Genomic DNA, 13,921 nt, shown 5'->3' with positions numbered 1-13,921 from the left:
TAAATCTGCCCCTATGTACAAGAATATAACTACTATAATACTGCTCCTATGTACAAGAATCATAGAATCGTAGAGTTGGAAGGGACCTCCTGGGCCATCTGGTCCAACCCCCTGCTCAAAGCAGGATTCGCTAAATCATCCCAGTCAGATGTCTGTCCAGCCTCTGTTTGAAGACTTCCATTGAAGGAGAACTCACCACTTCTCGTGGCAGCCTGTTCCACTCATTGATCACTCTAACTGTCAAAAAGTTTTCTCTAATATCTAATCTGTGTCTCCTCCCATTCAGTTTCATCCCATTGCTTCTAGTCTTTCCTTGTGCAAATGAGAATAAAGTTGATCCTTCTACAATGTGACAGCCCTTTAGATATTTGTAGACAGTTATTAAGTCTCCTCTCAGTCTTCTCTTTTGCAAACTAAACAATCCCAAATCCTGCAACCTTTCCTCATAAGACAGGGTTTGCAGACCGGTCACCATTCTGGTCGCTCTTTTCTGAACTTGCTCCAGTTTTTTGATGTCTTTTTTAAAATGTGGTGCCAAAAGCTGGACACAATATTCCAGATGAGGTCTGACCAAAGAGGAGTAGAGGTAAATAATGACTTCACGTGATCTAGACTGTATGCTTCTGTTAATACATCCTAGAATTGCATTTGCCTTTTTTGCTGCTGCATCACACTGTTGACTCATATTCAGTCTGTGATCTATTAGTATACCCAAGTCTTTTTCACATGTGCTGTCACTTAGCCCTATTCCTCCCATTCTGTATATGCTTTTTTCATTTTTATTGCCCAGATGTAGTACTTTGCATTTCTCCCTGTTAAAAACCATTCTGTTAGTTGCTGCCCACTTCTCCAGTTTATTTAAATCTTTTTGAATCCTCTCTCTTCTCTAGTATTAGCTATCCCTCCTAGCTTTGTGTCATCAGCAAATTAGTCATCAGAATATAACTACTATAATACTGTCCCCTATGTACAAGAATATACTGTAACTACTATAATACTGCCTCCTATGTACAAGAATATAACTACTATAATACTGTCCCCTATGTACAAGAATATAACTACTATAATACTGCTCCTATGTACAAGAATATAACTACTATAATACTGTCCCCTATGTACAAGAATATAACTACTATAATACTGCTCCGGTGTACAAGAATATAACTACTATAATACTGCCCCCTACAGTCATGGCCAAAAGTATTGACACCCCTGCAATTCTGTCAGATAATACTCAGTTTCTTCCTGAAAATGATTGCAAACACAAATTCTTTGGTATTATTATCTTCATTTAATTTGTCTTAAATGAAAAAACACAAAAAGAATTGTCCTAAAGCCAAATTGGATATAATTCCACACCAAACATAACAAAGAGGGTGGACAAAAGTATTGGCACTGTTCGAAAAATCATGTGATGCTTCTCTAATTTGTGTAATTAACAGCACCTGTAACTTACCTGTGGCACCTAACAGGTGTTGGCAATAACTAAATCACACTTGCAGCCAGCTGACATGGATTAAAGTTGACTCTTCCTCTGTCCTGTGTCCTTGTGTGTACCACATTGAGCATGGAGAAAAGAAAGAAGACCAAAGAACTGTCTGAGGACTTGAGAAACCAAATTGTGAGGAAGCATGAGCAATCTCAAGACTACAAGTCCATCTCCAAAGACCTGAATGTTCCTGTGTCTACCGTGCGCAGTGTCATCAAGAAGTTTAAAGCCCATGGCACTGTGGCTAACCTCCCTAGATGTGGATGGAAAAGAAAAATTGACAAGAGATTTCAATGCAAGATTGTGCGGATGTTCGATGAAGTCAGAAGACTACCAACAAATTTTGCAGCATAATGTAGGGCCCAGTGTGAGAAAGCTGGGTCTACCTCAGAGGTCATGGGTCTTCCAGCAGGACAATAACCCAAAACACACTTCAAAAAGCACTAGAAAATGGTTTGAGAGAAAGCACTGGAGACTTCTAAGGTGGCCAGCAATGAGTCCAGACCTGAATCCCATAGAACACCTGTGGAGAGATCTAAAAATGGCAGTTTGGAGAAGGCACCCTTCAAATATCAGGGACCTCGAGTAGTTTGCCAAAGAAGAATGGTCTAAAATTCCAGCAGAGCATTGTAAGAAACTCATTGATGGTTACTGGAAGCGGTTGGTCGCAGTTATTTTGGCTAAAGGTTGTGCAACCAAGTATTAGGCTGAGGGTGCCAATACTTTTGTCCGGCCCATTTTTGGAGTTTTGTGTGAAATGATCAATGTTTTGCTTTTTGCTTCATTCTCTTTTGTGTTTTTTCATTTAAGACAAATTAAATGAAGATAATAATACCAAAGAATTTGTGTTTGCAATCATTTTCAGGAAGAAACTGAATATTATCTGACAGAATTGCAGGGGTGTCAATACTTTTGGCCATGACTGTATGTACAAGAATATAACTACTATAATACTGCCCCCTATGTACAAGAATATAACTACTATAATACTGCCCTTTATACAAAAATATAACAACTATAATACTGCCCCTATGTACAGGAATATAACTGCTATAATACTGCCCCTATGTACAAGAATATAACTACTATAATACTGCTCCTATGAACAAGAATATAACTACTATAATACTACTCCTATGTACAAGAATATATTTACTATAATACTGCTCCTATGTACAAAAATATAACTACTATAATATTGCCCCTATGTGCAAGAATATATCTCCTATAATACTGTCCCTATGTACAAGAATATAACTGCTATAATACTGCCCTCTATACAAGAATATAACTACTATAATACTGCCCCTATGTACAAGAATATTACTACTATAATACTGCCCCTATGTACAAGAATATAACTACTATAATACTGCCCCTATGTACAAGAACATAACTGTTATAATACTGCCCTCTATACAAAAATATAACTACTATGATACTGCTCCTATGTACAAGAATATAACTACTATAATACTGCCCCTATGTACAAGAATATAACTGCTATAATACTGCCACTATGTACAGAATATAACTACTATAATACTGCCCCTATGTACAAGAATATTACTACTATAATACTGCCCCTATGTACAAGAATATAACTACTATAATACTGCCCCTATGTACAAGAACATAACTGTTATAATACTGCCCTCTATACAAAAATATAACTACTATAATACTGCTCCTATGTACAAGAATATAACTACTATAATATTGCCCCTATGTACAAGAATATAACTACTATAATACTGCCCCTATGTATAAGAATATACCTACTATAATACTGCCCCTATGTACAAGAATATTACTACTATAATACTGCCCCTATCTACAAGAATATAACTACTATAATACTGCCCCTATGTACAAGAATCTAACTACTATAATACTGCCCCTATGTACAAGAATCTAACTACTATAATACTGCCCCATGTACAAGAATCTAACTACTATAATACTGCCCCTATGTACAAGAATATAACTACTATAATAATGCCCCTATGTACAAGAATATAACTGTTATAATACTGTCCTCTATACAAAAATATAACTACTATAATACTGCTCCTATGTACAAGAATATAACTACTATAATACTGCCCCCTATGTACAAGAATATAACTACTATAATACTGCCCCCTATGTACAAGAATATAACTACTATAATACTGCCCCTATGTACAAGAATATAACTGCTATAATACTGCTCCTATGTACAAGAATATAACTACTATAATACTGCCCCCTATGTACAAGAATATAACTACTATAATACTGCCCACTATGTACAAGAATATAACTATTATAATACTGCCCCTATGTACAAGAATATAACTACTATAATACTGCTCCTATGTACAAGAATATAACTACTATAATACTGGTCCCTATGTACAAGAATATAACTACTATAATACTGCCCCTATGTACAAGAATATAACTACTATAATACTGCTCCTATGTACAACAATATAACTGCTATAATACTGCCCCTATGTACAAGAATATAACTGTTATAATACTGTCCTCTATACAAAAATATAACTACTATAATACTGCTCCTATGTACAAGAATATAACTACTATAATACTGGTCCCTATGTACAAGAATATAACTGCTATAATACTGCTCCTATGTACAAGAATATAACTACTATAATACTGCCCCCTATGTACAAGAATATAACTACTATAATACTGCCCCCTATGTACAAGAATATAACTACTATAATACTGCCCCTATGTACAAGAATATAACTACTATAATACTGCTCCTATGTACAAGAATATAACTACTATAATACTGGTCCCTATGTACAAGAATATAACTACTATAATACTGCCCCTATGTACAAGAATATAACTACTATATTACTGCTCCTATGTACAACAATATAACTGCTATAATACTGCCCCTATGTACAAGAATATAGATAACTAGCTGAAGAGCCCGGCGCTGCCCGGGCATAGTAGCTAACTGTGGTTAGTTATAACAAATTATAATTATCCTCCATCCCATAGTCCCATGCCCATATACCCATCATACATATTCTACATCCCATAGTCCCATGCCCATATACCCATCATACATATTCTACATCCCATAGTCCCGTGCCCATATACCCATCATACATATCCTCCATCTCATAGTCCCGTGCCCATATACCCATCATACATATCCTCCATCCCATAGTCCCGTGCCCAGATACCCATCATACATATCCTCCATCCCATAGTCCCGTGCCCATATACCCATCATACATATCCTTCCATCTCATAGTCCCGTGCCCATATACCCATCATACATATCCTCCATCCCATAGTCCCGTGCCCAGATACCCATCATACATATCCTCCATCCCATAGTCCCGTGCCCATATACCCATCATACATATTCGCCATCCCATAGTCGAGTGCCCATATACCCATCATACATATCCTCCATCCCATAGTCCGGTGCCCATATACCCATCATACATATTCTCCATCCCATAGTCCCGTGCCCATATACCCATCATACATATTCTACATCCCATAGTCCCGTGCCCATATACCCATCATACATATCCTCCATCCCATAGTCCCGTGCCCATATACCCATCATACATATCCGCCATCCCATAGTCGAGTGCCCATATACCCATCATACATATCCTCCATCCCATAGTCCCATGCCCATATACCCATCATACATATTCGCCATCCCATAGTCGAGTGCCCATATACCCATCATACATATCCTCCATCCCATAGTCCCGTGCCCATATACCCATCATACATATCCGCCATCCCATAGTTGAGTGCCCATATACCCATCATACATATTCTCCATCCCATAGTCCCATGCCCATATACCCATCATACATATTCGCCATCCCATAGTCCCGTGCCCATATACCCGTCATACACATCCTCCATCCCATAGTCCCGTGCCCATATACCCATCATACATATCCTCCATCCCATAGTCCCATGCCCATATACCCATCATACACATCCTCCATCCCATAGTCCTGTGCCCATATACCCATCACATATCCTCCATCCCATAGTCCCGCGCCCATATACCCATCATACATATCCTCCATCCCATAGTCCCATGCCCATATACCCATCATACATATCCTCCATCCCATAATCCCGTGCCCATATACCCATCATACATATCCGCCATCCCATAGTCGAGTGCCCATATACCCATCATACATATCCTCCATCCCATAGTCCCATGCCAATATACCCATCATACATATCCTTCATCCCATAGTCGAGTGCCCATATACCCATCATACATATCCTCCATCCCATAGTCCCGTGCCCATATACCCATCATACATATCCGCCATCCCATAGTCGAGTGCCCATATACCCATCATACATATTCTCCATCCCATAGTCCCATGCCCATATACCCATCATACATATCCTCCATCCCATAGTCCCATGCCCATATACCCATCATACATATCCGCCATCCCATAGTCGAGTGCCCATATACCCATCATACATATTCTCCATCCCATAGGCCCATGCCCATATACCCATCATACATATTCTCCATCCCATAGTCCCATGCCCATATACCCATCATACATATCCTTCATCCCATAGTCCAGTGCCCATATACCCATCATATATATCCTCCATCCCATAGTCCCATGCCCATATACCCATCATACATATCCGCCATCCCATAGTCGAGTGCCCATATACCCATCATACATATTCTCCATCCCATAGGCCCGTGCCCATATACCCATCATACATATTCTCCATCCCATAGTCCCATGCCCATATACCCATCATACATATCCTTCATCCCATAGTCCAGTGCCCATATACCCATCATACATATCCTCCATCCCATAGTCCCGTGCCCATATACCCATCATACATATCCGCCATCCCATAGTCGAGTGCCCATATACCCATCATACATATTCTCCATCCCATAGGCCCATGCCCATATACCCATCATACATATTCTCCATCCCATAGTCCCATGCCCATATACCCATCATACATATCCTTCATCCCATAGTCCAGTGCCCATATACCCATCATATATATCCTCCATCCCATAGTCCCATGCCCATATACCCATCATACATATCCGCCATCCCATAGTCGAGTGCCCATATACCCATCATACATATTCTCCATCCCATAGGCCCGTGCCCATATACCCATCATACATATTCTCCATCCCATAGTCCCATGCCCATATACCCATCATACATATCCTTCATCCCATAGTCCAGTGCCCATATACCCATCATACATATCCTCCATCCCATAGTCCCATGCCAATATACCCATCATACATATCCTTCATCCCATAGTCGAGTGCCCATATACCCATCATACATATCCTCCATCCCATAGTCCCGTGCCCATATACCCATCATACATATCCGCCATCCCATAGTCGAGTGCCCATATACCCATCATACATATTCTCCATCCCATAGTCCCATGCCCATATACCCATCATACATATCCTCCATCCCATAGTCCCATGCCCATATACCCATCATACATATCCGCCATCCCATAGTCGAGTGCCCATATTCCCATCATACATATCCTCCATCCCATAGTCCCGTGCCCATATACCCATCATACATATTCTCCATCCCATAGTCCCATGCCCATATACCCATCATACATATCCTTCATCCCATAGTCCCGTGCCCATATACCCATCATACATATCCTCCATCCCATAGTCCAGTGCCCATATACCCATCACACATCCTCCATCCCATAGTCAACCATTGTGACATCATAATGAGGGGCGGGGCTTGATACACACACACTGTTTCCACATTATGTAGACAGGGGCAAAAATTGTTTGGTGAATTGGAACGCGCGGGGTTAAAATTTCACCTCACAACATAGCCTAGGACGCTCTTGGGGTCCAGTCGTGTGACTGTGCCAAATTTTGTGGCTGTAGCTGCGACGGTGCGGATGCCAATCCCGGACATACATACACACACACACACACACACATACACACACTTTGAGCTTTATATATTAGATATAGCTACTGTGCAGCTTCCCAGGCAGGGTGAGGCAGTACGCTGTATCTAACAGGTAAGTAATGTAAAACTTCAAGTCTAATATTCCAAAATGCAATCGGGCACTTGAAGGACGGACATAGATGTAGCTCATCTGTGGACAGTAAGTCATTAATCTGCATTACACATATAAAAAATGAAAAGCACTTAGACACGAGAATATGCCACTAAATCACATTACACCCATGGGTCATAACTCTCACCGGCCGCGCTGCTAATTAAGACAATTGGCATTCAGCTGGAATACTCCCCAATTGGAAAAAATCACCTTACTTGAAAAAATATATATATAAAATCGATTTCCCAGCAGGGTCTGTGACAGCTAGAGCAGGCGCTCGTCCTTCCATTAGGATATGAATGGATGCATTTCATTATAGCAGAGTATTGAGCTCCAGATTGTCACTCGGCCAAGTCATTTCCAAGAGAAGTCTCTGACACCGCGGCCCCGAGAGGCGCTCAGTGTATGTGCAGCGCGCGCCAGGACACAATCTTCATATCTTCCTTGGCTGGAAGTAGGTTGAGTAGCAAGAAGGATCTGCCCTAATATTTCAGGTCACTGATTTATAAGTTAGTTTTATCATTCCAGAGGGAGAAGATCCTAATCGTGTAAGAAAACCAATTCCAATAGAATCGCAAGTAACAAGATGCTGTCAGTCAAACAGATATTTTTGTCAATAGAGGGCAGTGTTCTGATGATTACTCACCTTATTGACATCCTGAATGCTGACAACCCCTTTTATAAAGCTAAACATGTGCCCAGAGCAGTTGTCATTGCTCTTCCCCCAACTCCTACAGGAAGGTTATATAAAGTGCAAATACAGTATAACCCCATTTCCAGTGATTATTGTACATCCCCCATTAAGCTATGATCTAAGGAACATAAGCAAAACCACTGAATATCTTCTACCAAGAGGGGTATGAACCCCCATAAATATTCCCTCCATATATATGGATTTCCGTCTGGGATCTGCTGGTGAACAATTATCATCGATATACCCACAGTGGGAAAGGAGCCAGGGGTGAATTATTTGTAACAGAGGAGATTACAGAATATCTCCACTATGAGACAGGTACCAGTGGTATCACCATTGTGAGAGAACAGTTACATGAGGCATCACTATTACTAGAGGGAGAGTAGAGGAGGTATCACCAACACAAGAGGAATAGCTCCAGGGGGTATCATCACCACGGGAGGGATAGCTACAGAAGGTGTCATCACCATGAGAGACACCAATACAGGAGGTATCACCAACACCAGAGGGTCTACCACAGAAGGTACCACCACTACAACTGGGACAGCTACAAAAGATATGACCACCATGTAAGTAATAGCTACAGGATGTATCACCACAAGAGGCACAGCTACAGAAGATATGACCATCACAAGAGGAACCGCTACAGTGGGTATTGCCACCACAAGAGGGACAGCTACAGGAGGTATCACCACTACAAAAGGGATAACTACAGGAGCTATGACCACCACAAGAAGGAGAGCTACAGAAGGTCAGTAGGTATTGCAACCACAAGAAAGCTACAGGAGATATAACAACCATGAGGTGGACAGCTACAGGAGGGGTCAGGATTCAAACCCAGCAGCTCTTGTGCACCAGGCGGCAGCTCTTCTCTGAGCTATTCAGCTCGATGGACAGTTCCTTCAGATACTAGTACATGTTTTGTTCCTGATATCTCCAACCTGAGTTCCTGATGTCTTCACCCCAAGTTCCTGATTGGCTCACCCTGTGATCTCCTGATTGCGCACCCTACTTAAACCTGAAACTGAACTTCCTTCATTGTGAGATTATTGAGCTTCAAGTCTTTAGTCTAGTGTCTTCTCACCTGCTGCTTATCCTCAAGATCCTACTGCTGCTCTGTGTACCGACCTCTGTTTATATCTTGACTACGATTCCTGCTTATCCTCAAGACCCTACTGCTGCTCTGTGCACTGACCTCTGGCTATATCCTGACTACGATTCCTGCTTATCCTCAAGACCCTACTGCTGCTCTGTGCACTGACCTCTGGCTATATCCTGACTACGATTCCTACTTATCCTCAAGACCCTACTGCTGCTCCATGTACTGACCTCTGGCTATATCCTGACTACGATTCCTGCTTATCCTCAAGATCCTACTGCTGCTCCGTGTACCGACCTCTGACTATATCCTGACTACGATTCCTGCTTATTCTCAAGACCCTACTGCTGCTCCATGCACGACCTCTGGCTATATCCTGACTACAATTCCTGCTTATTCTCAAGACCCTAGTGCTGCTCCGTGTACTGACCTCTGGCTATAGCCTGACTATGATTCCTGCTTATCCTCAAGACCCTACTGCTGCTCTGTGTACCGACCTCTGGCTATATCCCGACTACGATTCCTGCTTATCCTCAAGATCCTACTGCTGCCCCGTGCTCAGACCTCTGGCTCTATCCCGACTACGATTCCTGCTTATCCTCAAGATCCTACTGCTGCCCCGTGCTCAGACCTCTGGCTCTATCCCGACTACGATTCCTGCTTATCCTCAAGATCCTACTGCTGCCCCGTGCTCAGACCTCTGACTATATCCTGACTACGATTCCTGCTTATTCTCAAGACCCTACTGCTTCCCTGTGTATCGACCTCTGGCTATAGCCTGACTACGTTTCCTGCTTATCCTCAAGACCCTACTGCTGCTCCATGTACTGACCTCTGGCTATATCCTGACTACGATTCCTGCTTATCCTCAAGATCCTACTGCTGCTCCGTGTACCGACCTCTGACTATATCCTGACTACGATTCCTGCTTATTCTCAAGACCCTACTGCTGCTCCATGCACGACCTCTGGCTATATCCTGACTACAATTCCTGCTTATTCTCAAGACCCTAGTGCTGCTCCGTGTACTGACCTCTGGCTATAGCCTGACTATGATTCCTGCTTATCCTCAAGACCCTACTGCTGCTCTGTGTACCGACCTCTGGCTATATCCCGACTACGATTCCTGCTTATCCTCAAGATCCTACTGCTGCCCCGTGCTCAGACCTCTGGCTCTATCCCGACTACGATTCCTGCTTACCTTCAAGACCCTACTGCTGCTCTGTGTACCGACCTCTGTTTATATCTTGACTACGATTCCTGCTTATCCTCAAGACCCTACTGCTGCTCTGTGCACTGACCTCTGGCTATATCCTGACTACGATTCCTGCTTATCCTCAAGACCCTACTGCTGCTCTGTGCACCGACCTCTGGCTATATCCTGACTACGATTCCTACTTATCCTCAAGACCCTACTGCTGCTCTGTGTACCGACCTCTGGCTATATCCTGACTACGATTCCTACTTATCCTCAAGACCCTACTGCTGCTCTGTGTACCGACCTCTGGCTCTATCCCGACTACGATTCCTGATTATCCTCAAGATCCTACTGCTGCCCTGTGCTCAGACCTCTGGCTCTATCCTGACTACGATTCCTGCTTATCCTCAAGACCCTACTGCTGCTCCGTGTACCGACCTCTGGCTATATCCTGACTACGATTCCTGCTTATCCTCAAGACCCTACTGCTGCTCCGTGTACCGAACTCTGGCTATATCCTGACTATGATTCCTGCTTATCTTCAAGACCCTACTGCTGTTCTGTGTACCGACCTCTGGCTCTATCCCGACTACGATTCCTGCTTATCCTCAAGATCCTACTGCTGCCCCGTGCTCAGACCTCTGGGTCTATCCTGACTACGATTCCTGCTTATCCTCAAGACCCTACTGCTGCTCCGTGTACCGACCTCTGGCTATATCCCGACTATGATTCCTGCTTATCCTGAAGATCCTACTGTGGCCCCGAGCTCAGACCTCTGGCTCTATCCTGACTACGATTCCTGCTTATCCTCAAGATCCTACTGCTGCCCCGTGCTCAGACCTCTGGCTCTATCCTGACTACAATTCCTGCTTATTCTCAAGACCCTACGGCTGCTCCGTGTACCGACCACTGGCTATATCCTGACTACGATTCCTGCTTATCTTCAAGACCCTACTGCTGCTCCGTGTGCTGACCTCTGGCTATAGCCTGACTACGATTCCTGCTTCTTCTCAAGACCCTACTGCTGCCCCGTGCGCAGTCCTCTGGCTCTATCCTGACTAGAATTCCTGATTATTCTCAAGATCCTACTGCTGCTCCGTGTACCGACCTCTGGTTATAGCCTGACTATGATTCCTGCTGGTGCTGCCCCTAGTGGTTGCAATGGAACCATGAGTAAGACCCTCTAGGTCGAAACGCGTTGGTTGGAGACCACCAGAGACCCCATCTGCCTGTATGTCCTTATTCATACTTTTTTCTGTCCGATTTTAAGAATTTATAATAAATGATGAATTTTTAACTGAAGTCCAGCGCTGGAGATTCCATCCTTTATTTTGCTTCAGTCAACGCCCCTGATCAAGGTGACTCCGTGCGCAGGAGGATTATGGATCGCAACTGAGACTGGTGAGCTGACCTCCCTTCATTTTCCCTATCCTTTTATAACTATAGTGGTTGCAATATCACTACTCCAACTCAGGTCGTCAGTCCTTAACAGGAGGTATGACCACTACCACAGTAACAGCTTGACCATGTTCACACGTTCAGTATTTGCTCAGCCTTTACCTCAGAATGTGAAAGTCAAGACCAGGAGTGCAATATCAGAGGAAAAGTATAATAGAGACACGTCACCACTTCTGTATTATCACCCACTCCTGGTTTTGGCTTACACATACTGATGTAAAATACTGACCAAATACTGACAGTGTGAATGTGGCCATACAGGAGGTATCACCACTACAAGAGGGACAGTAACACAAGGTATTGCCATTGAGAGAGAACAGCTACAGGAGGCATCACCACCATGAGAAGGACAATTACAGGAGGTATCACCACCACATAAGGGACAGCTACAAGAGGCGTCACTGTCAGGAGAGGGGCAGTTTATGGAGTTATTACCACCCCGGGAGGGACAGTTACCAGAGGTGTCACCATAGAAGGGAAAGTTGCTGGAGGATGGTACTTCGCCCAGTAGTGGCACAGTTACCACCACGGGTGGGACAGAAGTATATCCACGCCAGACCGATGCTTCTCATAGACTGTGAATGATCACCTGAGGTGTATCCTCCACGACGGGACACATGGCCACAGTGGTCTCTAGCGTTGGTGTCACAGGACCTCCGCCGGCTTTCTCCAATAATACAGTTTGGGTGATCTGTGGAGTGTGCGCTGGATATGCAACTAATTTCCTTCTCTAATTTCCTGTCTCTTGTCCTAGGACTCGACAACACGATGTTCCAGCTTTTGGATTGCAGATTTTGCCCTGTGCTCAGCAATATTCTGCCTGTGCAAAACACGATTTGTGCAAAGTCAGCAAAAAAAGCTAGAAAGCCTTCCTGGCTGAAATGAGAAACTGTCTGGTTTTGTGAAGATGAAGCCACCACAGTAGGGATCTCACATGGTTCCACCTCTACTACTCCTCACATTTCGTAACGTCTGGCCCTCACCTTCTGTGTAGGGTCCTCACCGGGTCATGAAATCTCACGAAATGAAACAATTGCTGCTGGGTTCTAGCTGGGACAATCAATGGGGCCCCTTGTGCTCGCCTTAATTTTTAGGGACCCTCCGACAGTTCTATTAAGTCATCTCCCATCCCATCTCAGTTATTCAGACCCCAGTCAGATTATTGGCGCAGAGAGCGGAGCCGCCATACAACAACCAAACATCATTACCTGACTTTTCCTTTGGTGTTTCGGAGAACGGTGGCTGCAAAATTTTGGGTGACGCCGACCAGACTAATTCCATCTACTTCTAAGATTTGATCGTTGACAAGAATCCTGGAAATGTAGAAAAATAGGCATAAATAAACATGGTAAAAACTAAAAAAAAGGAAATGTTCAATTTTGAACACCCTGATAACATTGTGTATGCCTGCGAGTGTCACGGGGGGAGACTACTGCAAGCTCGTATACCCTAAATTCAATATTACACCAGTAAGCTTACAGGCTCCCCCTAGTGGCGACTGCAGGCGGACAAAAAAATTAACATTTATATTTATGACTATATGGTGGTTAGAGCTGATACAGAGCTCCAAACCCTCTGCAAAGAAGACCTGTCATAATTATGAGTTTGTTTGTTACCTGGGGTAAATCCCGCTGTTCTCCTGAATCCGGCGCTGTCTTTCTTTTGTTTCTACGCCTCTCCATCCATGAGATATGGACCCTTCTTCAACTACAGTCTATTTAGGCAACTGGGCGTGGGCTCCACACAGAAAAGCTGAGGGCCACACCCACTTGGCTTCAAAGACTAGATTTACATACAGAGAAGAGAGGCCCATATCTCAGGAACGGAGAGGTGTAGAAAC

General features: G+C 43.4%; 1 protein-coding gene across 2 annotated transcripts in view; it reads right to left on the bottom strand.

The window, feature by feature from the left end:
• PPP1R9A (protein phosphatase 1 regulatory subunit 9A) overlaps positions 1-13,921 on the bottom strand; it is a 219,191-nt gene that overhangs the window by 64,645 nt on the left and 140,625 nt on the right. For both annotated transcript variants that reach the window (XM_073582066.1, XM_073582067.1), the window contains exon 5: positions 13,290-13,394. In XM_073582066.1, the coding sequence (XP_073438167.1) occupies positions 13,290-13,394 (105 nt within the window). The remainder of the gene's footprint in view (positions 1-13,289; positions 13,395-13,921) is intronic.

Source organism: Dendrobates tinctorius, unplaced genomic scaffold (genome assembly GCF_039654945.1).
Source record: "Dendrobates tinctorius isolate UK_male_01 unplaced genomic scaffold, ASM3965494v1 ptg000070l, whole genome shotgun sequence".
In the NCBI taxonomy this organism is placed as follows: domain Eukaryota; kingdom Metazoa; phylum Chordata; class Amphibia; order Anura; family Dendrobatidae; genus Dendrobates; species Dendrobates tinctorius.
This window is presented reverse-complemented; position numbering and strand designations above follow the sequence as displayed.